General features: G+C 40.9%; 1 protein-coding gene across 1 annotated transcript in view; it reads right to left on the bottom strand.

Annotated features, from left to right (window-relative positions):
• LOC138852390 (uncharacterized) overlaps window positions 1-27,649 on the bottom strand; it is a 262,953-nt gene that overhangs the window by 89,291 nt on the left and 146,013 nt on the right. Inside the window, exons 18-23 of the mRNA XM_070082742.1 lie at window positions 21,799-21,849; window positions 20,930-21,017; window positions 18,934-19,061; window positions 17,238-17,444; window positions 13,446-13,625; window positions 4,817-4,999 (exon numbers count right to left, since the gene is read on the bottom strand). Of these exons, the coding sequence (XP_069938843.1) occupies window positions 4,817-4,999; window positions 13,446-13,625; window positions 17,238-17,444; window positions 18,934-19,061; window positions 20,930-21,017; window positions 21,799-21,849 (837 nt within the window). The remainder of the gene's footprint in view (window positions 1-4,816; window positions 5,000-13,445; window positions 13,626-17,237; window positions 17,445-18,933; window positions 19,062-20,929; window positions 21,018-21,798; window positions 21,850-27,649) is intronic.

Here is a 27,649-nt window from a genome sequence, read left to right as displayed (position 1 = left end):
GCAGACGGTTGGTATGAGTCATTACTACTGATACTACTGGTAACTGGTACTGGTATTACTGAGAAAAGAACTGTGCATGCTCTCTGTCAATCCCTAGTCACCTTCCCCTTTCTCATACATTTATTAAATAAGAGCACCAACCACTTCAAAACTATATCTCCTCCTGCTTTTAACATTTGTCTTGATCCCGTCAATCCCATCTGCTTTAACCACTTTCATTTTTCCTACACTTCACACACCTCCCCCACACTCACATCTGACTCTTCCTCACCTCTAAAAGATGTTATATCACACTGGTCTCTGCATGAACTCACAACCTCCTTCTCTTAAACAACATTTAACAGTTCCTCAAAATATTCCCTCCATCTTCCCGATACCTCCAACTCCCTATCTAATAACTATTCTGTTGTGTTGTCAAATCCATTCGTTCCGTAGGCTTTTTCAAATTATTAATCAAACTCCAAAGCTTTTTCTTATTCTCAGGAAAATTGTTGACAGCACCTCACTCACTCTCTAATTTGCTGTTAATCTCTCTTTTTCTTTCCATATACTCTTCCCTCCTTATAACACTTATGCTTTGTAAAATCCCTCTTAACACTCTCTTAACCTCATCATTCCACCAATCACTCCTCTTTCCTCCCATACCCACCCTTCTATATCCACAAACTTTTGCTGAACTCTCCATCACTGCATTCATAAATCTGCCCCATCCCTCTTCAGTCTCATTACCTATACTCTCACTAGTCCTTCTCTCTACTAATAGTTCCTTATACCTTACCCTAACTACCTATTCCTTTAATTTATAATCTTTCACCTCTCTCTTACTCGTTGGTGCTATTCTCCTTGTACACCAACTACCCGTTACTCTCGAAGTAGCCACAACCAAAAAAATGATCTGATATATCTGTTGCCCTTCAATAACCATGCACATCCAGAAGTTTACTCGTCCATCTTTTATCCACCACTACATAATCCAACAAACTATTATCACTACGCCATATGTCATATCTCGTATATTTATTTATCCTCTTTTTCTTATAATATGAATTACCTGTTACCAAACCTCTTTTTATACAACGATCAATTAAAGGCCCCCAAACTTACCTTCCTCACCCTCTATAACAGTTCTCCCACGATTACTGCAATTACTATCACATTTACTTTTTCACCTGGTTCAAAACTTCCTAAACATTCACTTTATTAACATCTCTCCAAATCTCTCTCTCTCTCTCTCTCTCTCTCTCTTTTTTTTTTTTTTTTTTTTTACACATGGTTTGACAAGGTTAAGGATCCCTAGCTTTATTGACAAGCTATTTACAGGTTAAGGATTCCTAACTTTATTGACAAGCTAAGAGCTGTTACCTACATCAGCTCATTTGAAAGCATTTTTATTGTTATGAGACATACAAGTAGGGAACAGGATGAAGTTGGAGCCATCTGTGGGCCAGCATTTTCATTTGATCAACTGACGTTATCTCGTTGACATCATTATGCTGAACGAATGTGTTCCATACTCGAGTCATCCTGGGTATGTATGATCTCAGATGGAGTGATGTTCTGGAGAAGGGTACAGCCAGAGTGAAGTTGCTGCTTTCTGCCCGTCTTGTGGCATAAAAGCTTGTTTCGCGCTGTCCTCGAAGTGGATCCAAGTGTGGTATTTTGACAATATTGGCCTTGTACATAACAGTAAGGCCACCCACATCCCTCCTATGTTGAAGGCTCTGCTGAAATGACAGATCCATCCAGGATGGGTCCAGGCGAGAGATGAGACGTCTTGCTCTTTTCTCTACTCTGTCAAGCAGTCGCAGATGAGAGGGGGGACAGGCAAACCAAGAAAGTGGAGCATACTCAAGGTGTGAGCGTACTTGTGCCTCGTACAGTATCTTGCAACCCCTACTGTCAAGCAGATGCAAGATACGGCGAAGTGCTGTAAGCTTCCTGGCTGCCTTGTTTGCAAGATTTACAACATGGTTCTTCATGGTTAGTTTGGAGTCAAATTTCACCCCAAGGATATCAACTTCTTCTCCAGGTGCCAACATCCTCCCATTCATCCTTACTACTGCACCAGCATTACCATCATGGTGCCTAGAGACGATCATCATTTGCGTTTTCTCAGGTGCAAATGTTACTTGCCATCTATTTCCCCAAGCTGATATAGCTCTCAGCTGGTGATTGATGTAGCTTAGAGCAGCTGGCATTTCTTCTCTTGGATAAGTGAATGTCAGTGTACAGTCGTCTGCATATGCATGTGATTCTGGGATGAGATGAAGAAGGTCGTTGAAGTAGACATTCCATAACAGTGGACCCAGCACACTTCCTTGTGGAACGCTTGCCCCAATAGGATGTCTTGCTGATTCCGTTCCATTGAGGACTACACTTAGAGATCTACCATGAAGGTAATCACTGAGGAGACATAGCGTAGAGCCTGCAATTCCCAGTGCTTGAAGTTTTGCTAAGAGGCCCTGGTGCCACACCCGGTCGAAAGCGCCAGCAATGTCCAGTGCTACCACACAGCTGACTTTGGATTCATCCAGTGACTGGTGCCACTTAGTGGAGAGGTTTAACAACAGATCAGCAGCAGAGTAACCTTTCCTGAAGCCATATTGACGATCACAAAGTAGTGAGTGGTAGTCAAAAAAATCTGTCATTTGTCTTGAGATTATTGTCTCAAGGATCTTACCAGTGATTGACAGGAGTGACACTGGTCTGTAGTTGCTGATTTCTGCTCTGCTCTTCTTTTTGTGAACAGGGACTACATTTGCCTCTTTCCATGGAGAGGGCCATTTGCACTGTACTAGGCAGTGCTGAAAGATGCGAGTTAGAGGTGCTGCTAGCTGGTCTGCACATCTTCTCAACAATCTTGGGCTCAACTTGTCTGGGCCCACAGCCTTTTCTTGGTCAAGTGATTTAAGAAGGAAATGCACCTCCTCCTGCCTTATTGTCACACCTGACAGTTTTGACACAGTTCTTGCAGCTAGCCAAGGAGGGTCCCTTGCTGGATCAGGAACTTGCATTTTGGTAGCAAAGTGTTCAGCAAAGAGGTCCGCTTTCTCTTGACTACTAGTAGAGGTGGTCCCATCCTGTCGATTTAGAGGTGGAATAAGTTCATCAGGCAGATAACCTTGTCTGTCCTTGACCAGGGACCACCAGGTTTTGGAGCCTACCCTACCTGATGCTAGCTTTCTTTTAGTGTCCAACTCCCATTTAGCAATGGCCCACTTTTGAACATCACCCATATGCCTACAGGCTTGCATGTGCAAGTTCCTGTTATAGGTGGTAGGATGTCTCTTATACCTTCGCCATGCTTTGTACTTAGCAGTAGCAGCCTCTCTACAACGAAAGCCAAACCAAGGCTGATCTGTAGGCTTTGTCACATATTGCCGGTGAGGAATGTGTTCTTGTTGCAGATTAAGGATGTGTCCAGTGAAGGCTTTCACTTGGTTGTCAACATCCCCCTGGAGAAGAGCATTCCAGTCGGTGGTGGCGAGCTCAGAGCAAAGGGCTGGCCAATTACCTCTTTCCCATAGCCAGGTTGTGCGTGTGGACTCCTCACCTCGTTCTGTTGGGATCTTAAGTGTGGTAAAAACAGCCTTGTGGTCAGACGATCCAACGTACCCGAGGGGTTGACAAGTGACTATGCCTTCTGCCAGATCACTCACTACTGGGTCAAGGGAGGAGCCAGAGATATGAGTAGGGAAATCAACAAAGTTTCTCATGTCAAACACTGCAAGAAGGTCATCAAAGTCCCTCTGTATAAGGTGCTGGTTGAGGTCACCAACAATTATAATATGTTGACAGTTGTGTTGTAGCAGAAGGGAGTCAATATTTTCCATTAGGAAGTTGATAGGGTCTGCATGTTGCCACTGAGGTCTGTACATTGCACATGCTAGTACAGAGGTACTAGTGTTTATACAGAGCTTGAAGAACATCATTTCAAGATGTGTAGGGGTGGCAACATCTATGTGCTGGGCATGAACACTTTTAGAGAAGCACACAGCAACACCACCTCCTTGCCCTTGCCTGTCTCTTCTCATCCATGAGGTGTAGCCAGCAATTCTTGCAAAATTTTCTGGAGTCCTGTCATCCAAAAATGTTTCAACAACAGCTATCATGTCGGGACGTCGAGTGTTCACAAAGCTATGTGTGAGCTCTCCAACATTAGTAATGAAACCTCTAATGTTGGCCGACAGGATGCTGATAGACTGGCTCCTCATGATGAAGTGGTCAGCTTGAGGTGGTGGGTGTGTAGGGAATGTAAGGTGCCTGCCCTTGAGAGAGGTAGGGTACTGAGGCAGCTGCAGGGATGTAGGTCTGTGGTCTTGTATAAGGCCCAATCCCACCTGCTGGGCTGGGATAGGAGTAGCTGAGTGAGTGACGTGTGAGTGTGTTTACCAATTCAGAGATCCTGCTGGTTTGTTCTGAGAACAGGTCTCTAAACAGGTGGCCCTGTCTGTCAAGTTCCTTTTTCTTCCGACACTGGTCCTCCTTATGTCCTTTCTTGTAGCAGTAGTTACACCTGGTATCTCGCAGGCAGTTGTTGGCAGAGTGCCCCTTCCGGTGACAGCGAGAGCACAGCCTAGGTGCCTCTCTCTCTCTCTAAAAACTTAATAATACAAAATTTATCTTCTCAGATATAGTGTTGTAAAATAGTCAGGGCGAAAGTAATGTGTGGAATGATCAGTAGAAGTATAAAAAATTAAGTTTGATAATCTTAATTAAAGAAGATATGGCACCGAAAAGCTTACGTATTCTATTACAGAATAATTTAATCTTGTGAAGTAATTACATCTTAATCCCTGCACCCAATCATCCTTACCTTCATCACAGCCAGTATTGTCGTCCCATCCAGTATCCGTGCAGTTGACACTCCGTGTCTTAGACTTCAGCAAGGCGAAGTACAGATTGCCTTTGCAGGTGGCAGTGACCTTTTCATTCACTGTCCACATGTTGTCCACCCAGTCTGTAGTAGCGTTCCTCACAACTGGCACTTCTAGACACACTGCCGAATTAAAATTAAGAATGAATCACCAAACATACCAAATCCTAAATGAAGGAAAATCACTTTCTAAAAGTAAAGTGAAAAATGCTGTGATAACAGTTTGCTATGATATCTTCAACTTGTTTTCTGTTTACAGCTTTAAACTGTGACTAAACTATCATGAACATAAACTGTGAAAACAAAGATTAATGACGATACAAACTGTCGCCAGCGTAGAAGTCAGTGTTCAGGACATGAATATTGTCATTGTTCATCGATCATCACGAGCTACTACTGTCGTCTTCAGTAACATTTTATAAGCGCCTTGGCTTCGTTATAGTTCAAGTAATGTTTAATTCATACATTCTCTGAGCCCGTAAACTGCAGATTTATACTTCACTCTATTGTCAACGTACCACATTGCGAAAACGAGGAGTTATGTTGATGGTAAGAGGAAGCCTCCGGTGGCACTGATAAGTTGATGGTAAGAGGAAGCCTCCGGTGGCACTGATAAGTTGATGGTAAGAGGAAGCCTCCGGTGGCACTGATAAGTTGATGGTAAGAGGAAGCCTCCGGTGGCACTGATAAGTTGATGGTAAGAGGAAGCCTCCGGTGGCACTGATAAGTTGATGGTAAGAGGAAGCCTCCGATGGCACTGATAAGTTGATGGTAAGAGGAAGCCTCCGGTGGCACTGATAAGTTGATGGTAAGGATGCACTGTAAGTTGAGGAAGCCTCCGGTGGCACTGATAAGTTGATGGTAAGAGGAAGCCTCCGGTGGCACTGATAAGTTGATGGTAAGAGGAAGCCTCCTGATAAGTTGATGGTAAGAGGAATGGCACTGATAAGTTGATGGTAAGAGGAAGCCTCCGGTGGCACTGATAAGTTGATGGTAAGAGGAAGCCTCCGGTGGCACTGATAAGTTGATGGTAAGAGGAAGCCTCCGGTGGCACTGATAAGTTGATGGTAAGAGGAAGCCTCCGGTGGCACTGATAAGTTGATGGTAAGAGGAAGCCTCCGGTGGCACTGATAAGTGTAGAGTTAGTTAAACTGATGATTTATTATTTACCCCATACATAAATTTATTATTATTATTATAATCAAGGGGGAAGCGCTAAACCCGGAGGATTATACAGCGCCTGGGGGGGGGGGATGTGGAAGGCATTCAGGCTTAATTCGGGGAACTGGAGCACAGATCCAATTCCCTAAATCAAGAGCCCCTCACCAACATCAAGGAACCTTCCTTGAGGGGGCCCCATACATAAAACGTGGGCAGTAATAAAACTAGATACTGAGGCACTTAACAGGTCTTGGGACTGAGTTTCAACATATTGTAATTTAAATTAAGCAGGTTACTGTACATATTATTCTAGACGAGTTTTATCAATGACATCATCATTGCATTCAATACACTATCTTTTCTACCTCAAATATGATATAAACACTACTGAGGCTTCCTCTCAGATAACTTCAGATGAATAAAACAACAACGCCCTTCCTTTAATCGACGTTTTCATATAAAAAAATGTAACTAATTCAACTTAGTGTGTAAACTCACAAATCAGAATGATCTCACTTTTCACTCTGCTCTCTCAGAAACTGCAACACTGATTTCCTGGAATGCGAGTGCGTCTTGTTAGATAACACATGCACAACCAATGATACCTTTCATGGTGACTACGTTTCGTTCTTCATGACTTATCAAGCCAATAAGTAATTCCTCGACAAAGTTCCTTGAGAGCGTAAAGTAGCCTCAGTAAAGTGTTTCATTAGTCGATAAACTGGACACATATGCAACACTTGGGTAACTTTACCGAGGATATGTTTCGCCACACAGTGGCTTTATTAGTCCATACAAAGGAGAATGCTGAAGAACAGGAGTATGAGATAATCAGTCCCTCAGCCTTGAGTCGATGTAATCAGTCTATCAGTCTTGAAAAGAATACAGCATATGTGCGAAGAAGTGGCTTATATACTGACGACAGGTGAGGTGAAGCAGTCGTAGGTGGTATCACACCTGACAAATCCAAATGTGGAAGTAGGTCATACCTAAAGGTTAGGCAAGTGAAGAATTCCCTGTATTAAGATCCCAAGATGTTGCTGTGTCTGACAGGAATGTACATATATGGCTCAGAAAACGGACAAGTTGATAAATTAGACACATGTGTAACAATTGGGCACCTTTATTGAGGAAATGTTTCGCCACACAGTGGCTTCATCAGTCCATACAGTGTGGAAAAAGACACTTATGTACAGTTCAGGACATTTATTAAGGTAAACGTTTCGCCACGAGTGGCTTCTTCAGTCCTATTACAAAGAAAACTAAGAAAACGAGTATATATAGTGGCAGGAGTCAAGTGAAGTGTCGTGTGGGTAGAGGTGGTAGTAGCAGTAGTAGTGGAACTAAGGAGGTGAGACGGATGGCTAGAGAGGGACCTGTTGACATCATGTAACAACAGTTTCCAGAATGGGTAATATTCTGTTGATTAGCAATTTTGAGATACTGTAACTACCGGACTTCTGTATTATAGTGTTACTGACAGCAATTAGGGAAGCTTCTATGCATTTTGTCCATCTTAAATCGTCTTTTTAATCACTAGTTTAGCCCCACTGAATTTCATGAAGTGTCCAACATCGTCTCTATATTGTACACACGTGTTTTTACGGTTATCATTTCTGTGAGCATTTTTGTGTTCAGTGATCCTAATGTCCAGAGAACTGGCTGTTTTCCCCACATATACCTTGTCACACCCCCCATATGGTATAGTGTAAAGTCCTGCACTTGTGCCAGAATCATGCTTGGGTTTTTGTATTAGGTTCCTAATAGTAGTTAAAGAGTTGGTAGATATTTTAGCCAGTTTTCTGACTTAATTCACCTCATTTCTTAGAATAACAGACTGCAGTTCCCCCTGTCATTCAGATCAGGATTGTAGCCGTGAATGGTTGTGTACCCAGGTATGTGTACCCAGGTATGTGTACCCAGGTATGTGTACCCAGGGTTCAGTAAAAATAACAAAAGGCATGTAAGCATTTAAAGAATTTAGGCACGTTATGATGTCGTCCTAGGATTGGATATCTAATATTGAAATTAAATATTGATATATTTTTAGTGTTGTTGAGAGCAGTTTTTGCTTGGTTTGCTGTGTAAAAATGACAGAATAATATTGATTAAATCAATGTCAATATCATCATTCATGAGCTATTGTATAAGAAATATAATAAGGGCAGAGGCAGAGTTTTCAGCAACTGTGTAGTAGTAGTAGTAGTAGTATGCAAATTAATTTACTACTATACTTATTATAAAATAAAAGTCAAGTAAAACTAGAAAACAATGTACAGAGTTAAAAAAACTAATTATGATAAAATAACTTATATTACAGTACACTCGACCCTCAACTAACGGTGGCATTAAGCAATGGCAATTTCGTCTAATGGCGCTTTTTGCCATAGAAAAAAATGACTTAACCAACGGCAAAAAACTTAACCAACGACGTTTGTCCGGAACGTGTCGATATGCCCGGAGTGCGGCCTGAGCGTGCCCAGCCACTGCAAGAGTCAATGTGCCATTGTTTACAAGCTGTTGCGGTGGGTTTCCACGCGTGCCTCCCATATATTTTGGATTATTCCACCATTTCTAGTGCTTGTAACCGCTAAATAAACCATCAGGGGTCCCAAGAAAGCTTCTAGTGCCAAGCCTGTGTTAAAAAGGGCGAGAATTACAATGGAAATGAAGAAGGAGATCATTGAAAAATACGAGAGTGGACTTGACTTAAGAAATCGTAATGACACGATTGCAAATAAACCATACCCCCCTGTGTTGAAGGGAAAAGTTCGTCACGGGGCGAGAATTACAATGGAAATGAAGAAGGCTAGATCATTGAAAAATACGAGAGTGGAGTGCGTATGGCTTAGTTGAAAAGGCAATACAACAAATCTCATTCAACCATCAGTACTATCTTGGCGAACAGACAGGCAATCAAGGAAGATGTTGTTGCGAAAGGTTCAAGTATGTTTTCAAAACAGAGATCACAAATAGTTGAAGAGGTAGAGAGATTGTAATTGATATGGATAAACGAAAAGCAATTATCAGGTGATGGTGTTTCTCAATCTATAATTTGTGAAAAAGCAAGGAAGTTGCATGATGATCTCATTAAGAAAATGCCTCAAAATAGTGCTGCTGCTGATGAATTTAAGGCCAGCAAAGGCTGGTTTGAGAGATTTAAGATTCGTAGTGGTATACACAGTGTGGTAAGGCATGGTGAGGCAGCCAGTTAAGACAAAAATGCAGCTGAAAAATATGTGAAGGACTTTAAGGAATACATAGAGACTGAAAACCTAAAACCTGAACAAGTGTTTAATTATGACGAAACAGGCCTGTTTTGGAAGAAAATGCCAAACTGGACCTACATTACTGAGGAGGAAAGGCACTCCCAGGACATAAGCCTATGAAAGACAGGCTGACATTAATGTTGTGAAGTAATGCTAGTGGTGACTGCAGTGTGAAGCCTTTATTGGCGTATCCTAAAACTCCCAGAGTGTTCAGGAAAAACATTATCGTCAAGGGTAATTTGTGTGTGCTGTGGAGATCAAACAGTAAGGCATGGGTCACTAGGGTATTTTTCTTGGACTGGTTTTATGGTGCGTTTGGCCCCACTGTGACAAAATACCTCCAGGAAAAGAAATTGCCACTCAAGTGCTTCCTGGTAATGGACAATGCTCCTGTTCATCCTCACGACTTGAAAGAGGAAATTGCAGGGGAGTTTGGTTTCGTTAAGGTGAAGTTTTCGCCTCCTGATACAACTCCTCTCCTCCAGCCAATGGACCAGCAAGTCATTTCAAACTTCAAAAAACTCTACACAAAAGCAGTGTTTCAAAAGTGCTTTGAAGTGACCTCAGACACTCAATTGACCCCTAAGAGAGTTTTGGAAAGATCACTTCAATATCCTCAGTTGTGTAAACCTTATAGATAAGGCTTAGGAGGGAGTGACTAAGAGGACCTTGAACTCTGCTTGGAGGAAACTGTGGCCAGAATGTGTAGAAAAGAGGGATGTTGAAGGGTTTTGGACTAACCCTCAGGAGGCTATACCAGTAGTGGAAACTATTGTGTCATTGGGGAAGTCCTTGGGGTTGGAGGTTTTTGACGAGGATCTGGAAGAGTTGGTGCAGAACGACGAGGAAGAAACTAACCACTGCAGACCTGCAAGAGCTTCAGGAGCAACAGCAACAGATCACATCTCAGGAATGTTTTTCAGAGTAGGATGAAGAGAGACAGAGGAAGATGACTTTAAGGATTAGGGAAATGTGTTCAATGTTTACAAAGGTGCAAGCATTTATCGAAGAATTTTATCCTGTCACCGAAGTTGCAAGTCGCATTGGCAACATGTACAATGACACTCTTGTGTCCCATTTTAGGCAAATCCTAAGGGCATGTGAGAAACAGAGCTCTCTGGACAGCTATTTTGTGCGACAGGGATCCAGTGACTCTCAAGCTGGTCCTAGTGGCATTAAAAAACCAAGGAGGGAGGTAACCTCACCAAAGAACTTGGTACATGAAGTCCTTTTGGAAGGGGATTCTCCTTTCAAGCAATAGACAATTCTGAATTTCCCCTGCTGCTGGCACATCATTCATCAACAACTCCACAATAAAGGTAAGTGGCATTTAATTATTGTTTATTTTGCATGTCCCATTCCTTTCCATATAAGGAAATGTATATTTCACGTAATTTTTTTTTTCAGACTTTGGGGTGTCAGGAACGAATTAATTCTATTTCCACTATTTCTTATGGGGAAAATTAACTCGACCAACGGCAAGCCCTCTGGAAGGGATTAATGCCGTTGGTTGAGGGTCCACTGTATTTATATTTATAAACTGGAATTATGAGGCAGACTCTGACTACTAATAAGTTATCCAAGGCAGTACAATTACTTGAAAAATGTAGAATGTAGAATAATAAAGAACTATACTGAGCACAAGGAAAAACTGAATACAATATAAATGAACAAGGAAGGACAATTATGCCAAGAGATTTGATTGATTAATATAAGAAATAATGACAAAACTGATTATGGTAAGTAATTTATAATACTGAAATTATGAAAGATTGAGAAAACGTAATTATGCAATCGTTTTTAGTGTTTCATTTAATTGGTTCAACGCTGTTAACTTGATAATGTAACTTTTGAGCCACGTCAGATTTAATGTGGTGTATTGTATGATATTAAATTCTATGAGATAACAAGAGAATTTCACTTCAGTTTGGCTTCAATGCTTCTCTTTCTTAGTAAATTCCTTGTTAAATTTTTGGCTGTGTATGTCCTAATATACCATTTTTACAGAAAAAAATTGGATTATTAATTTCCATGTGAAAACATGTAAATTTCTCTTCGGATTTGCTTCAGATCTTGAAAGCGAATATTGAACTGCATTAGAAATGTATGTGACCCTATTGTTATCAGGGGTATTGATGTAATGGGGGACGGGACTGTAGTGGATACAATGTTTGTCAGGAAACAGGACGGTGTTCCCTGGCACTGGTTTTAGTAATACGATGATCAACAGCTGGAGCTTTAGGTCATCTGACAGAGGCCATCCACTGACTTACTGGTCTACCTCTCCAAAAATTATGGTTATAATTATAACCATTTGTTATTTATGGGATAATGCAGGACGGAGATTTATCAAACTGCGCAGCAAGCAAAATTCTTGTGTTAGTTTTCTTGGATTTTATAAAAATATGTAGTTCAAACCCCTTCATGAAAGATTGGGGCTTGTAATTTTTCCCATCAACGAAGAATTCCCAGTAAGTGCAAGTCATCAGCTTCCGCTGACAACGTCCCTGCCTTTTGTACATACCGCCCGTCACTACTACCGATTGAATGATTTAGTGAGGAATTTTGGACTGGCGCTCTTGGACGTTCTACCCCGCGCGCCTCGCTTGGTGCAACGGGTTCTTGCCTCGAGCTGGCGGAAAGATGTCCACACTTGGTCATTTAGAGAAAGCAAAAGTCGTAACAAGGTTTCCGTAGGTGAACCTGCAGAAGGATCATTAAAAAGTGGGATCGATGAATGAGAGGTTTCCATCATCGTCCCTCTCCCCCCCCCCACATCCCACACCCGATACTGCATTTCTGTCTTTGTGCATGGCTTCCAGTGGACTAGTCAAGGCTATTGTCCCAGAACGCCTGAGAGATGCGTAGGAGCTCAAGAGAGCACAAACAGTCTCACTATGACAAACCGAACATGGAAAATATTGCCAACACTGTGCTCAACAACGCTTCAGGAAAGGTCAAAGCTCGTCTCCTAGAGGTGAAGGCACCACATTCAGATTTTCTTTTAGTCCTTCCCGATTCCTCCCTGGGCACCCGACTCGACCCACAGGCCATTCAGATTGGTGTTGCTATTTGCCTAGCCGCCGCCATACTTACTGAACATAGGTGTATTTGCGGCAGGGCGTCGGCTGATCAATTTGGACTTCATGATCTCGTGTGTCACACATCAGAAGGGAAGTATGCCAGATATGTAAAGGTCAAAGACATCATAAAGAGAAGCCTCGCCACAGCCCGTTGACAAGCTCAACGGGAGCCCCAAGTATGGAGATCCTATGGAAGTCAAAAGCATCCAGATGGAGACATTATGATACCCTGGAAGGATGGTAAGCAGATTGCCTGGGACTACACCTATGCTGCCACGTTGGTGAGCACCTATTTGCCATACTCTGAAATTGAAGGAGGTGGAGTCGCCAGTTACAGGGAGACCCAGCCTGCCCAGTTGCTATAACTTCATCGCAGTAGGGTCGGAGACCCTTGGAGCATGGAGCAAGCGTGTTCTAAAGTTCATCACAGATCTGGGAGAAAAACTCATCACATAAACCAATGATCACAGAGCGGCCAGCTTCCTCTTTCAAAGATTCAGTGTGGCGATCCAAAGGGTAAAGGCCTGCAGCATTCTGGGCACGCGGCCGACTGCCAGGGAGCTGGATGAAGTGTTTGAGATGTAGGCTTTGACCTATCATGTATGTAGTTCTACTTCCAATTGTATTTTTGTTAATGTATTTGTCTTCAAATAAAGTTTATTTACAATATAAAATATAGGGGGTGGTAGAAGAAAATTTTTAAACAGCTCCTGGGAGAATCTCAAGTTTTCATATATATCAATATCAATAACAACACTGCACTAGCCAAGGACTCGAACCCATGCTGCTTTGGCCTGCCTCGTGGTGGGCGAAAACACATGACGCCCTAATCCACTGGACCATATGGTCCTTAAGAGTAGCGCATCCAGTGGAACTGGATGTTGTACTCGCTACCCAAGGACACACGATGGTGTGGATGAGTCTAGGATTTTATAAATAACTAAGATTGTTAAATTTCCCTTTCATAATTTTTCATAAAGAACTGAGGTGAACTGTGTGCTGATAAGCCTGGCAGTCAAAGCATTTTAAACAAGAGAAAGACGAAGTGCACTGTACCTTTCTGGCAGGGCTGATACTGCCAGCTGTTGTTGGTGCAGGTGATCACCTGCGTACTGACGTTGTGGGACACCTGGTAACCAGGATCACATGTGACGTTAACTTGCTCGCCTATCGTCCACACTTCACTAGACAAGGTGGTGGTGTTGGCGTTATATAGACGGGGACCGCTGAAGCATCCTGAGGATAGGAGGGTATATAGTGTATAAGTAACGTGTAACATGTAGGAACAATTCTGATGATGTAACACAGAGGTGACAGGATAATGTTGACTTGCGTTTAGTGATAGGTGAAATAAGGGTGTTTGTGTTATTATTATAGTCATGTGAAAACGCTAAACCTGTAAGGGTCATACAGCATCTGGAGAATGGCAAGAAATCAGGTTCTATCCCTGACAAAGGAAGGTGAATAAATGTCTTTGAATCACGAACCCTTCACTAACATCAAGGCAGCCCACACCCTGAAGAGGACTGCACTTTCAACTGAAGATAATATATGAAATCATCTTTAAGAAAAGAAAGCTGTGCCTTCAGCGATTTTATTAACTCCTTATTTAAGGAGGTTGCACCTAGTAAGTTTGTTTGCTTATTTAAGGAGGTTGCACCTAGTAAGTTTGTTTGCTTATTTGTGCCTTCAGCGATTTTATTAACTCCTTATTTAAGGAGGTTGCACCTAGTAAGTTTGTTTGCTTATTTAAGGAGGTTGCACCTAGTAAGTTTGTTTGCTTATTTAAGGAGGTTGCACCTAGTAAGTTTGTTTGCTTATCCATTCAATGACGAATTTCAGATTACCTTTTTTTCTTATTTACTACATAAATTTGTAGAACAAAACAGATGATTAAAAATGAATTTTCATGGTTTAAAGTTTGATGATCAGAATGTAAGAATAAAAATTATATAAACGATGATCCTTATTTTTCAAAAGTTTGAAGTATGCTTTTAGGGCATGTATGCGTGTAATTCTGGGAGATAGTTGTAAATTTTGAAAGTGTTTGTAAGTAAAATCATCGCGCATGTTCAAGTCTATATCATCTGAAAATTTGTAAGTTTCGTATATACTATATAACGTATCTGTTATTTACACTTTTGTTTGTACTCATGTACTAACCTTATTATAATAAGCGCAAGTTAATGTAGCTTAATCCAATTAAATATATTTTAAATAAGTTTGCAATTATTCAGTAATAAAAAACACAATGAAATATATTGTTTCGTTAGGTTCAGAATGATTTTTTCAGAAAGTATTTCATACACAAATTTTCGCTTGACTTATTCGCCAAAATGAGCGTTACTATTTAAGCCAAAATCGCAGGATTTACCTGTTCGGCACGACATTATATATATATATATATATATATATATATATATATATATATATATATATATATATATATATATATATATATATATATATATATATATATATATATATATAGACTGAAGGAGACTCGAACCTACGAACCTTGGAATGGAACAAGGTACTCATTGCTATACCAATCTCACCACACTGGACAATACCTTGGCGTGCAGCTTGCGCTACACGTTGGTCCAAGGCAGCCAGCTTTCAGGGAGAAGGCTTACAGCTTTTCATCTCATCCCCTGCGCAAGCTGTACGCCAAGGTATTGTCCAGTGTGGTGAGATTGGTAAAGCACTGCGTACCTTGTTCCAAGGTTCGTAGGTTCGAGTCTCCTTCAGCCAGAGATCAGTGTTTGTGTATATTTCGCCTGCTCTTGCGAATTATATATATATATATATATATATATATATATATATATATATATATATATATATATATATATATATATATATATATATATATATATATCACTGTTTTTTTATTAACACATAGGGCCGTTTCCCACCAAGGCAGGGTGGCCCGAGAAAGAAAAACTTTCATCATTCACTCTATCACTGTCTTGCCAGAGGCATGCTTACACTACAGTTATAAAACTGCAACATTTAAACCCCTCCTTCAGAGTGCAGACACTGTACTTCCCATCTCCAGGAATCAAGTCCTGCCTGCCGGTTTCCCTGAACCCCTTCAAATGTTACATTGTTTACACTCCAACAGCACGTCAAGTCCTAAAAACCATTTGTCTCCATTTGCTCCTGTCTAACACGTTCACGGACACCTGCTGGAAGTCCAAGCCCCTCGCACACATAACCTCCTTTACCCCTTTCCTGCAACCTTTTCTAGACCGACCCCTACTCTCCCTTCCCTCCACTACAGATTCATACACTCTCGAATACATTGTATTTCGCTCCATTCTCTCTACATATCCGAACCACCTCAGCAACCCTTCCTCAGCCCTATGAACAACAGTTTTGGCAATCCCGCACCTCCTCCTAACTTCCAAACTACGAATTCTCAGCATTATATTCACACCACACATTGTCCTCCGACATGACGTTGGCAAAACTATACTCTCATATATTACCCTCTTTGCTTCCAAGGACAAAGTTCTTTGTCTCCACAGACTCCTAAGTGCACCGCTCACCCTTTTCCCCTCATCAATTCTATGATTCACCTTATCTTTCATAGACCCATCTGCTGATACGTCCACTCCTAAATATCTGAATATAGTCACCTCCTCCATACTCTCTCCCTCCAATCTGATATCCAATCTTTATACAATAATATTCCCTCTTCTCTCTCCATAAGTGATCCTTCAACATTATTTGTACCCATTCCTTAGCTCTAACTCTCTCAGATACTCCTGAAATAATCCCATTTATTTCTCCCCGCCGAAACTCTAATACCCCCTTCAGCTTTGTTTCAGTTAGGGCTGGGACATCCAACTTCTTTTCATTCATAACATTAGCTATCATTTTCTTATTATCCGCACTACATCCACGCTCAATCAAACATCCCAGTTTCATCAAAAAAAAATTTCTTGTTTTTAGTAGTTTATACAGGAGAAGGGGTTACTAGCCCATTGTTCCTGGCATTTAGTCGCCTCCTACGATACGCATGGCTTAGGAAGAATTCTGTTCCACTTCCCCATGGAGATAAGAGGAAATTAACACGAACAAGAACTAGGAAGAAAATAGAAGGAAACCCAGAGAGGTTTGTATGTATATGCTTGTACATGCATGTGTAGAGTCACCTAAGTGTAAGTAGAAGTAGCAAGATATACCTGCAACATTGCATGTTTATGAGACAAAAAGACACCAACAATCGCAACATCATGCAAAACAATTACAGGCTTGTGTTTCACACTCATTTGGTAGGACGGTAGTACCTCCCTGGGTGGTTGCTGTCTACCAACCTACTACTAAACATATATAATTTTTTTTTATGTTTCTACGAATTATATTGACGTTTATGGTAATATTTATATTTATACTGATGTTTATACTAATGTGAATGTTGATGTTTCTGATGTTTATTTATACTGTTGTTTCTGATTTTGTTACTGATTCTTACATTTATACTGATGTTCGTTGTGTTATACTGATGTTTGCACTAATGTTTTTGTTATTAATAATGATGTTTATGTTTCTACTGACATTTCTTATATATACTGATGCTTCTTAGTCTTTTATTGATGTTTTTCATATTTATGCTAATATTTCTTCTATTATGCTAATATTTGTCATGATCATACTAATATTTCTAATATTTATATTGATATTTCCGATATTTCCCAAGTTTATACAGATTTTTCTCTTCTTCTTTTTATTATTATTATTATTATTATTATTATTATTATTATTATTATTATTATTATTATTACGTTACTCAATTTTATGATGACTTTTAATTAAGCAAGAAGGTAAGGAGAGACTCACTCTGACATTCAGTTATGTTGGGTCCAACATAGTTGTAGTACGACTCATTGTACTTCGTGCAGACCAGCTTCTGGCTGGACTGGCCGACGAGGTTCGACATGCCGTTGGCTGCGCAGTTGTAGTTAAGCTTGTGGGTCTTGTAGCGTGGGTTAGTATCTGGCGTCATCACTATACCAGGTGGTGCAGGCGGGAAGGTCTCGTTACACACTGACGAAGGAGAAAGAAGTATTATTATTATTATTATTATTATTATTATTATTATTATTATTATTATATTAATGACAAGTTTAGAGTCCACAACAATCATACAGCGCCGGAAGAATGGAAGATAACCAAGACTGAGTCTGGGGAGGAAGGAAGGGAGGCAGAAAGAAGAAGAGGGAGAAAGAAAGAGGGAGGGAGGGAGGGAGGGAGGGAGGGAGGGAGAAAGAGAGAGAGAGAGAGAGAGAGAGAGAGAGAGAGAGAGAGAGAGAGAGAGAGAGAGAGAGAGAGAGAGAGAGAGATAGATAGAGAGAGAGAGAGAGAGAGAGAGAGAGAGAGAGAGAGAGAGAATGTAAGAAATTGGAGTATAGACAAGAAAATAAATGGACTGTACTAAGCTACTTACCTTGAGTGACAGCTCATGTCTTCGTAGCCATCCCCGACGGTCTGGAATTTTGACACTCTCACTGCGGGTTCAATCCCCACCCGTGGTATGGTTTGTTTGCAATCGTGTCATTACAATTTCGTGAGCCAAGTAAGTGTAAGTGTGTAATAGCCCCAAAGGAGCGTATGTCCATATATCATTCAGTAACTGAATACCAAATAATTACTACACTTAGGGTTTTGGGCTCAAAAGCCCACACCGCACTGCCATCTATAGGGCGGTTTCAGTCGCCTTACATCATCAGAAACTGCAGCTTCCCGATTGACAAGTGAGATTGAAACCTACCTTGCTCGTTGTATTGTGAGGTATGGTGTTGAATGCACCATGTACGACAGATATCGGTGACTTGATAGAAGCTGAAGTGTCCTTAGGAATGTCACATGTCTTCCACTCAGTCTGGAAATTCGCAACATTCGCACTGGTACACTACGTTCCTCAAGACTGGTCCTTTATTTCGCGGTAATGTCTCTGTGCTTCTACCACGAATGTTGAGATTGTCACTGATGTATAGAATGCGCGATTCACTAGTGTCTTTGTCTGTTCTTATAGCGTGAAACATGAGCTGCTTGCACCAATACGTAAAACAATCTGCCGGCCCTACTGCTGCTTCTGCCCTACGCACCCCTCAATTCAAAGGATCTGCTGAAACTAGTGTTTTTCCCTTCCTTGCTAAACACTGCAACAGGAAGCCATACAAGATGCTTGATTTCTTGTTGTCTGGGCATAGATGATAGTTTATGGTAGCCTCATCTTGTAAATAAAGTGGGTGCAGGGTTTTCCTTAATTTTCCTGTTGTGTAAGGAGAGTAATTACTCTCGTTAAACTACACTATGATTGCAATACTGGTCTCTTGGAAGGTACAAACGCTGGTGCAAACATCTACTTCCAATTAAAGTGTTGATCAAGAAGCTAGACGACATCTGCCCTCTCTGAGAGGGTCGTCCCTCAGGCTGAAAGGGGCTGAAGGGGGCCGATACCCCCTTCCCTGGAGAAAATTTCTCCACAGAGAGAGAGTGAAAGAGAATTAAGGCATTTATGGACAAGACTTACCATCAATACCTATACAGGGATCGAGAGGTGGATGTCGGGGGAACCAGCCGCCCAGCTGACCATAACACCAGAGATACTGTGACCACTCGCTACCTACGACACCATTCACATAGTACCCGGGCCAGCAGCTGCAACACAACACAACTTCAATAGCTCACCCTCGTGTGTGGCGAAAAAAATACTTTAACACCTGCTTATAAATTTGTAAAGCATTTCCAAATCAAAGATTTTCTAACCAAATTAATTTTTTACAGTTTCCCAGCAAGATAGAGAGACTCAAAGAAAGAGACACATTCGCCATCATTCATGCAATTGCTATCTTCCTAGAATTACAGAAATTTTACTTTTTAAATGACCTTAGGCTAATTTTAATTAACTCCCGGTTCAGACCTTTGTCTGATCCTGGTGATTTTGTCTGAATTTGGTGACTTTCTGTGCCTCCAGAAAAATAGGTAATTCTTGTGCAGTTTCTTAGTTCGTGAGTTGTTTGCCACAAGAATAATTTCACTTATGCAAAAATGCAGCATGGAATGGCCAGCTTGGCCATTCATTAACATTTTCACGGACAGTTCCAATCAAGTGTACGCCGGGGTAATCTCTTCTCATTCTCATGTACTGAAATTGGTTATTATGGCACAATTTAACATAATTTTGCACGCCAAAGTATAAGTACCAGTATAAAGGAATTATTAGGTGAAAATGTTTTTAAGGTTAGGTTAGGTTACGTAATAGGTTAGGTTAGGTTAGGCTACATGAGGTTTTGATGGGTTGGGTTACATCAGGTTTTTCCATCTGCACAAAATCAAATTATCACCATTGTTATACCCACTAATAATATGACATTTTTAATAATAAATTATCATTAAACTTATACCAGAGTAAAAATTAAATATCTTTTGTGGCATATTTATTGCGGTGATGATGTTAGTACTTACTGAAGAAGTTATTTCTTCATTAACATGTTCGTTTTCCATAATGAAAGTTATGTAATATGAGTGTAGAAAATACTGTATATTTTCCTAAAATACAGTGTATTTTATAGGTAAATAGATGGCCTATATTGTAGGTAATATAAATTAATTTGTAAATAAATAAATGAACCAGCAATGGGTGAGCGTCGCTGGGGAGAGACGCCATTGTTTTGAATGTGGTTCAGGCACGCTAATGAAATGTGCATAATTTTCGTCACTCTAGGGGTTATATTGGGCTTAAAACCTCTCAAATAGGAGCCGAAATTGTTGGATTTGCAGTCCTGCACAACGTGAGCATTAAGCAGATGGACAGGACAGCTTCAGAACCCCAGCTAAGTTGTCTATTTATGTTGAGATTCTGGCCAGTATTTTCTTCATATTTAGGCAGGAGTTTTGTATATGATACACCAAGTGATCTCCAGACAAACTGGTGAGTCTTATTATTATAAATTCTCCTTCAGTGTATATGAATTCACATTTTAAATTTAATATACAGTCCACATATTTATATTAATGTTTTTACCAGAATTCCTGGTGATGTATATTTCATTTGAAATTAATATAGGTCCAGAGTGACTTGTGGAGAGATAAATTATGGTAGGTATCGAAGGAGGACATTTCTTGCGACCTAGGTGTCCTAAACTCCTACTTGTCTCTGTAACCTTGATAAAGAATAATTATATTTGTTACCATTTACTGGTATGTACCTTATGAGTTACATCCAGGTAAATTTAATTTTCCACAAAGAGCTTAGTGTGTATAACACAACTGTACTTCTTGTTAATGTGTCTTTTGCTTACCAGTATTCTAGACTGGCGTGCATGTACTCTACAATGATGTGTATAGCTTACTTGTACCCCCATATATATGTATAGCTCTTCTCTACTCTACAGTGACCTGAATTACTCTGCATTATTCCAGACCGACGTACATAGCTCACATGTATTCCACACTCATGAGTATAGCTCGTCTATCCCCTACACTGATCTGAAAAGTTGATCTAAACTCTACAGCGTATAGCTCACCTGTAGTTCAGATTCTGATTGATGGTGTTACCAGGTAAGTTTCCATTCACCGAAAAGTTTTCATAGTAAGGGGCGCTCTCCCAGCAGCCTGTAAGGGAAGAATAAAATAAGACAATTGCGGCACTCGAAGGAATTTGGCTTGTTGAGTTGTAGAGGACCTTGTAACCCACGAGGTTGATGATACCGGTGAATAATTTTAGCATTTTCTTCATGACTTGCGGCTGATAGAATCGTGGGCATGAATTTAAGACCTTCACTCTATCATGCTGCCATGAAAACTTTAACAATGAACAATAACAATAATGACACTTGCAGTGACATCACCTAATTTTAAACAGCTTTAAAATAAGAGAGCTTATTTTACTTTACCCCAATCATTTGTGGCAGTCGATCTACGCATCAACTAAAACAATTTTTCTTTTCACTCTGAAGCCCCTATATATACAGATACAGTTTAATAAAGTTTTTCAGAAAGGCACAACAGGCACTCAAGAAGACGCAAATGGAAAAGTCTAATGAACGTAGATACATGTGGGATGAATATCAAGTAAGGGTCACTCATATTACTTTGTCCAGCACTAGGCAGATAAAGAGCACTGCTGCTGTGTCCCACCATAGTGACATCAGCTACCCCACCTTCATACGTATCCCTAGACACCGCCATATTCCTGTCACAAGTGAACCAGCTATTTTGGGCAATAAACAAATGTAAAGTATTTTTCCTGATAAAAACTAACAAGAACAAGCAACAGCGATGATAAATATATGTGAAGTAGATACATGACATGTTCGCAGATAATGTTACTCTTCAAGTGACAAAATTTTGTATTTACCTAGCATTTATAATTTGAAATCTGGTAAGTACTCACAAAACATCGGAGTGATCATTTGCTGTGTTGAAGTAATGGTGTTAGTGACGACTGAAGAGATGCATTCACAGAGTTTAATTATGCCATAAAACTGGCTGGCACATGTTTAATTAATTCATCTTTACCCTTCAATAACATTCTAAGACGTTTATTGAAGTACCAACTGACCTGGTCCAAGGGGTTCTTAATGAGTGGTTCATATGTTTGATTATCACTCAGTAGATAGTTCATTTAACCTGAATACGCAGTCTTATCCAGAATGACCAACACATTAGATTTATTGCCTTAAAAGCATAAAAAGAGCTCAGTAAGAATCAAAGTTTACATTTCTTGAAGGGAGATAAATCTAATGTGTCAAATACCACTTTAATAAACGTCTTAAAACGCTATTGAAGGGAAATGATGAATTAATTAAACATCTGTCAGTTAGATCGGCAACTCTACCGTATCTTCACTGAGGGTTAATCATGACTCAAACCAGGCCTAGGGAACCCAGTTCGTCCTATTATATGCTCAGTAGGCTCCGCAGAATATAACTTATCTAAACGGTTAGTTAAACGTTTAACTTCAATGGTCGGGAAGATTTCGGATGCGCATAATAAAAAATAATGTTGGCCTTATAGAGAGGCTCCAGAAATTAAATGTTTTCCATGATTTTACCCTTGTGAGTTTTGATGTCACAGCATTGTTTACCAGAGTCCCTGTCCCTGATTTGCTTACGTACCTTGAAGAGGTACTAGAAAACTTCTCCCTGCTTTACCCTACAAATATAATTATTGAACTGATTAAACTTTGTGTTACGAACTACAAGTTTGTATTTAAAGGTAAATGCTATGCTCAAAAACAAGGCATGGCTATGGGAAACCACCTCAATCCCTTAATCAGCAATCTCTCTCTCTCTATGAATTTCTATGAGACTAGATTCCTTAAAGATATTCTCCCAAATAAAGCTAGGTGGTTCAGATATGTACACGAGTTCTTTACCTTTGGCCTCGAGATCACAAAATTGACGAGTTCCTACCTAGACTCATTAATCTAGTACCTATCATTAAGTTCACAACAGAGCATGAAATAGACAACAATCTACCTTTCCTAGATGTTTTAATCCATCATGTTTACAGAAAATTTAAATTTGCAGTTTACAGGAAGTCAACCATTGTGACGTCATACATTCACTATTATTCCATTCATGAGACTAGGGTTAAAAGTTGTGTTTTCCTCACAATGTTCTTGAGAGCGTCGCGTATCTGCAGCCTGGAACATTTAGAAGATGAAATCAATAAGATATTTAACAGCGACAAAACTGAGATATCACAGGGATTTTGTTAACAAGGTCCTGTTAGCAGCTAAGAGGACTTCCTACAGGACTGAACATAAAGAAATACTTCCCAAGAAAAAGTGTACTAGTTTTACCTTACCCTGAGCATATGGTCAGCTTGTGTGAGGCACTAAAAAAATCACTAAAAACAATGTCTTCAAAAACAATGCGAAGTGAAACAGAGGTTGAATAAGAATATAATCTAATAGTGTTGGTGGCCCTGTGCATCCTTTACCCTTTTTCATATATGGGACAAACTGGTAAATCACTGGAAACCAGATTAGCCCAACAGCAGTACCCAATCAGGCCGGGCCAGGAGCCTAATGATATCTTCAACCAAATCAATTCATGCAGTCACCATTGTGGCCAGCAGCTGCTCAGATCATTGTACCCAACAGTTCGAATGTTTTATTAATTAAAAGGTTTACATCCATTATAACTGTTTTATATGTATACTGTCCACAAGTTCAAGGTAATCTCTTACATCATTTGACTAGTTGATGGTTATTAGATGCAGCTTAGGGCTGGCTATTAAATATCCTATTAATCTGTTTCAAGCTTTCTGTACCCTCGGAGGGCCTCTCTACACTACCTTAAATGGGGGGATGGCAGGGGTGAGGGGATGGGATGCCTGGGTGATTGAATAGTACCAGTCCTGACCATATCTGAGAGAAACTGGATGGCGTCACCACGCCAGCCAGTATATAGCTTTCTGTACCCTCGGAGGGCCTCTCCACGCTACCTTAAATGGGGGGATGGCAGGGGTGAGGGGATGGGATGCCTGGGTGATTGAATAGTGCCAGTCCTGACCATATCTGAGAGAAACTGGATGGCGTCACCACGCCAGCCAGTGTATATATATATAAATATATATATATATATATATATATATATATATATATATATATATATATATATATATATAAATATATTAATGTACGGAACCCGTGTGGTTTTAGCCCTCCTCGTGGGACGCAAGTCAAGATTCACGATGCTCTTAATAAGAGAACCAAACATTCCTACAGACATCACCAAGCGGTCCTTTGGTTAAGAGCGTCTAATTTTGACTAAAATAACACGGGTTCGATACCTGGCTAGCCGCAGTGTATTACTGGAGATATGTGCGTGTGTACTCACCTGAATGCACTCAACTATATGTAGTTGCAGGAATTGAGTCATAGCTCCTGGCTCCGCCTCTTCGCAGGACGATATTACGCCACTCTTCTCCCGCTCCTAGAGCCTTATCATACCACTTCTTAAAGGTCTGCAAGGATCCTGCCTCCATTACTTCACTCTCCAGATTATTCCGCTTTCTGACAACTCTAACATCCCTATGACTCATTTGAATTTTCAGCTACCAGGTGTGGTCCCTTGTTTCTGTGTCCCATCTCGAGCCCTGTCCACCTTGTCAGCTTCTCTCAGTATTCAGTATTCTATACGTCATTATCATGTCCTCCCTATCACTCCTATCCTCTAATGTCATCAGGACTGAGTTCCCTTAACCTCTCCTCGTAAGACACCCATCAGTTCAGGGACTAGTCTTGTTGCAAACTTTTGTACTTTCTCCAGTTTCTTGACGTGTTTGACTAGGTGTGAGTTCCATACTGGTGCTGTACACTTCAGTATGGGCCTGACGTACACGGTGTACTGTGTCGTGAATGACTCCTTATTTAGATGTCGAAATGTATTCTCAAGTTTACCAATCGCCCATATTCTGCAGCAGTTATTTCATTAATCTGCGTCTCAGGGGACATGCTCGGTATAATGCTTACCCTTTGATCCCCTAACCTGTATTCCGTCTGCTGTCTTCTTTGTCCTTCCCCAATCTTCATGATTTTGAACTTGCTGGGGTTAAACTCCGAGAGCCGTTTGTCGGACCAGACTTGCAGCCTATCCAGATCTCCTTGCAATCTTACCTGATCCTCGCCCGCTTGTTTTCGCCTCATCAGTCTCACATCATCAGCGAACAGCGACACTTCTGATTCTGTTCCTTCCATCACGTTATTCACGTATACAAGAAACAACACCGGACCTAGGACTGACCCTTATGGAACCCCATTCGACACATGCACCCACTGACACTTCATCACCTACCAACACTCGTTGTTTCCTTCTTGTCAGGTATTCCCTGATCCACTTTAGTACTTTCCCTAGTATTCCTACCTGCTCATCTAATTTTTGAACCAGTCTCGAGTGGTACTGTGTCAAAAGGTTTTTTGCAGTCCAAAAAGATGCAATCTACCCATCACTCTGCTCATTGTCATGTACGAGCCCAATCCTTTCAATGTCTTTCACCACTCTTCTCCTGATAATCTTTTCCAAGACTTTACATACTATACATGTCAGTGACACAGGTCTGTAATTCAATGCCACCTGCTGTCTCTTTTCTTAAAAATTACAGCTACATTTGCTGTCTTCCACACCTCAGGCAGTTGCTCAGTCTCGACAGATTTATTGAAGACTACTGCTAGCGGCAGATTATTGAAGATTATTGAAGATTACTGCTCTGCTCTGTCTCTCAGGACCCATGGAGATATGATATCTGGGTCCACCGCTGTCGGGGTATCTAGTTCACCTAGTGGTATCTTCACCTCTTCCTGTCAAGCATTTTCTGGTGCACCCTACCTCCTCGATTTGCTGGAAGCATTTCTGTCTCTACTGTGAATACTTTTCTAAATCTTGGATTAAGTTCTTCACATACGTCCTGGTCACTCTTCGTGAGCTCCCCTCCTTCTTTCCTCAGCCTGATTACCTGGTCCTTGACTTGTTTTCATCCTAGTGTGACTGTGTAACAACTTTGGTTCAGATTTGGCTTTTGATGCTATGTCATTCTTATATTGCCTCTGGGCCTCTCTCTTTAAATCTGCATATTCGTTTCAGGGTCTTCTGCTCAACTCTATGTTCTCTTGAGTTCTTTGCCTTCTATGCATTTTCCATGCTCTAGAACACATGGCTTTGGCCTCTTTATACCTCCAGTTAAACCATGGGCTCATTCAGGTTTTACCATTTTTTCTGTTACCCTTTGGTATGAAGCTCTCTGCCTCCCGGCACTTAGGGGTCACTACTTCCTTTATTTCATTTACTGTCTTTCACTCTAGTTCTCTTTCCTACTGCACTTCAAAAAGGAATCTCCTCATGCCTATGTAGTCCCCTTTTTTGAAGTTTGGCTTCTCCCATCCTTCTTATGCTGCTTCATTCTCCAGTGTTAACTCTACAAGGTATTCAAAACGCAGAACGTCGTGATGACTAGCACCAAGGAGTTTTTTGTGTACGGTATCCCATGTTTGAACTGTTCAAGGTGAATACGAGATCCGGCTTTGCTCCAACATCCTCTCCTCTCTCTCTCTAGTTGTATTCCTAACATGTTGGTGCAAGAAGTCTCCAGCATCTTATTCCTCCAAGTTTCTGGTCCCCCTTGTGACTCTAGGTTTTCACAATCAATCTCTTCATGATTGAAATTCCCCATGATGAGTAATTTTGCAACACCATGTGAGCCCTTCTGGCCACTTCAGCTAGTGTATCCGCCATTGCTCTATTGCACTCGTCACACTCTTGTCTTGGTCCCCTGCTATTCAGTGGTGGGTTGTACATCACTGCTATCATCACCTTTGGACCCCCAGTCTGAAGTGTTCCTACAATGAAGTCATCTGCTTCCCCTCTTCTTTCCATTTCCCCAAAATCCATTGGTTTTTGATGAGCGGTGTCACTCCTCCTCCTCTAGCTCCTCCTCCTCTGTTCTCTCGGTCTTTCCTCAGGATCTGATATCCAGTTGGAAAGATTGCATCTGTTATCATCCCTTTAAGTTTTTTTCTCTGTGCTATAATGTCAGGGGATGCATCAATGATTTGTTCTTGCCACTCACTTCTATTTGTTATATCATCTGCATTGGTGTACCATACCTTTAGCCTTTCCAGTATTGTATTTTGTGAGGTGGAAGAGGATGGTGCAGACTGGGGGTGTGGGAGGCAGGCGGAATATTATGGGAGGATGCTGTGATTGTGAAATTAGTGCTTGTGGGGATGAGGGGCTGTGGAGTGTCGTTTGTTTCTAGTTATTGTGTTTGGCTGGTATGGGGTAACAGGGGTTGAAGGGGTTCTGTAAGCATTTGTGTTTAGCATTTCCCCAGAGGTTGAGCTTTCCCGTCTGTCGTTGCTTGCCCTGTCTCTCTTTTCACTGGTTTCTTCATACTCTCACTCTCAGTTGTTCCTTTCTTTTCGTGTTCTGTCTCGGTTGAGGTATACTCACTGATATTCTCCGGAGTCCTTTAACAGTGTCTTCTGTTTTAGTATCCTGTTCCTTACCACTTCTGTCTTGAATGTCAATTTCAGTGGTCAATATTTTTTTCCCCTCGAATACCCCCCAAGTCTGAAAATTTGTCTCTCTCCTATTATTGTGATGATGCTTTTAATTTCTTTTTCCTCCCAATGCTTTCTTTCATCAAAGGTCTTCCCTACAGCCTCCTGAAGCCCATGAACAGTTATTTACTTCTCCCTCTCTTCTTCCCATTTCTTTTCCCTCCATTTCTTTAGGGAG

Source organism: Cherax quadricarinatus, chromosome 8 (assembly GCF_038502225.1).
Source record: "Cherax quadricarinatus isolate ZL_2023a chromosome 8, ASM3850222v1, whole genome shotgun sequence".
Classification (NCBI taxonomy): Eukaryota; Metazoa; Arthropoda; class Malacostraca; order Decapoda; family Parastacidae; genus Cherax; species Cherax quadricarinatus.
The sequence above is the reverse complement of the archived record's forward strand: the minus strand, read 5'-3'. Positions and strand labels throughout refer to the sequence as shown.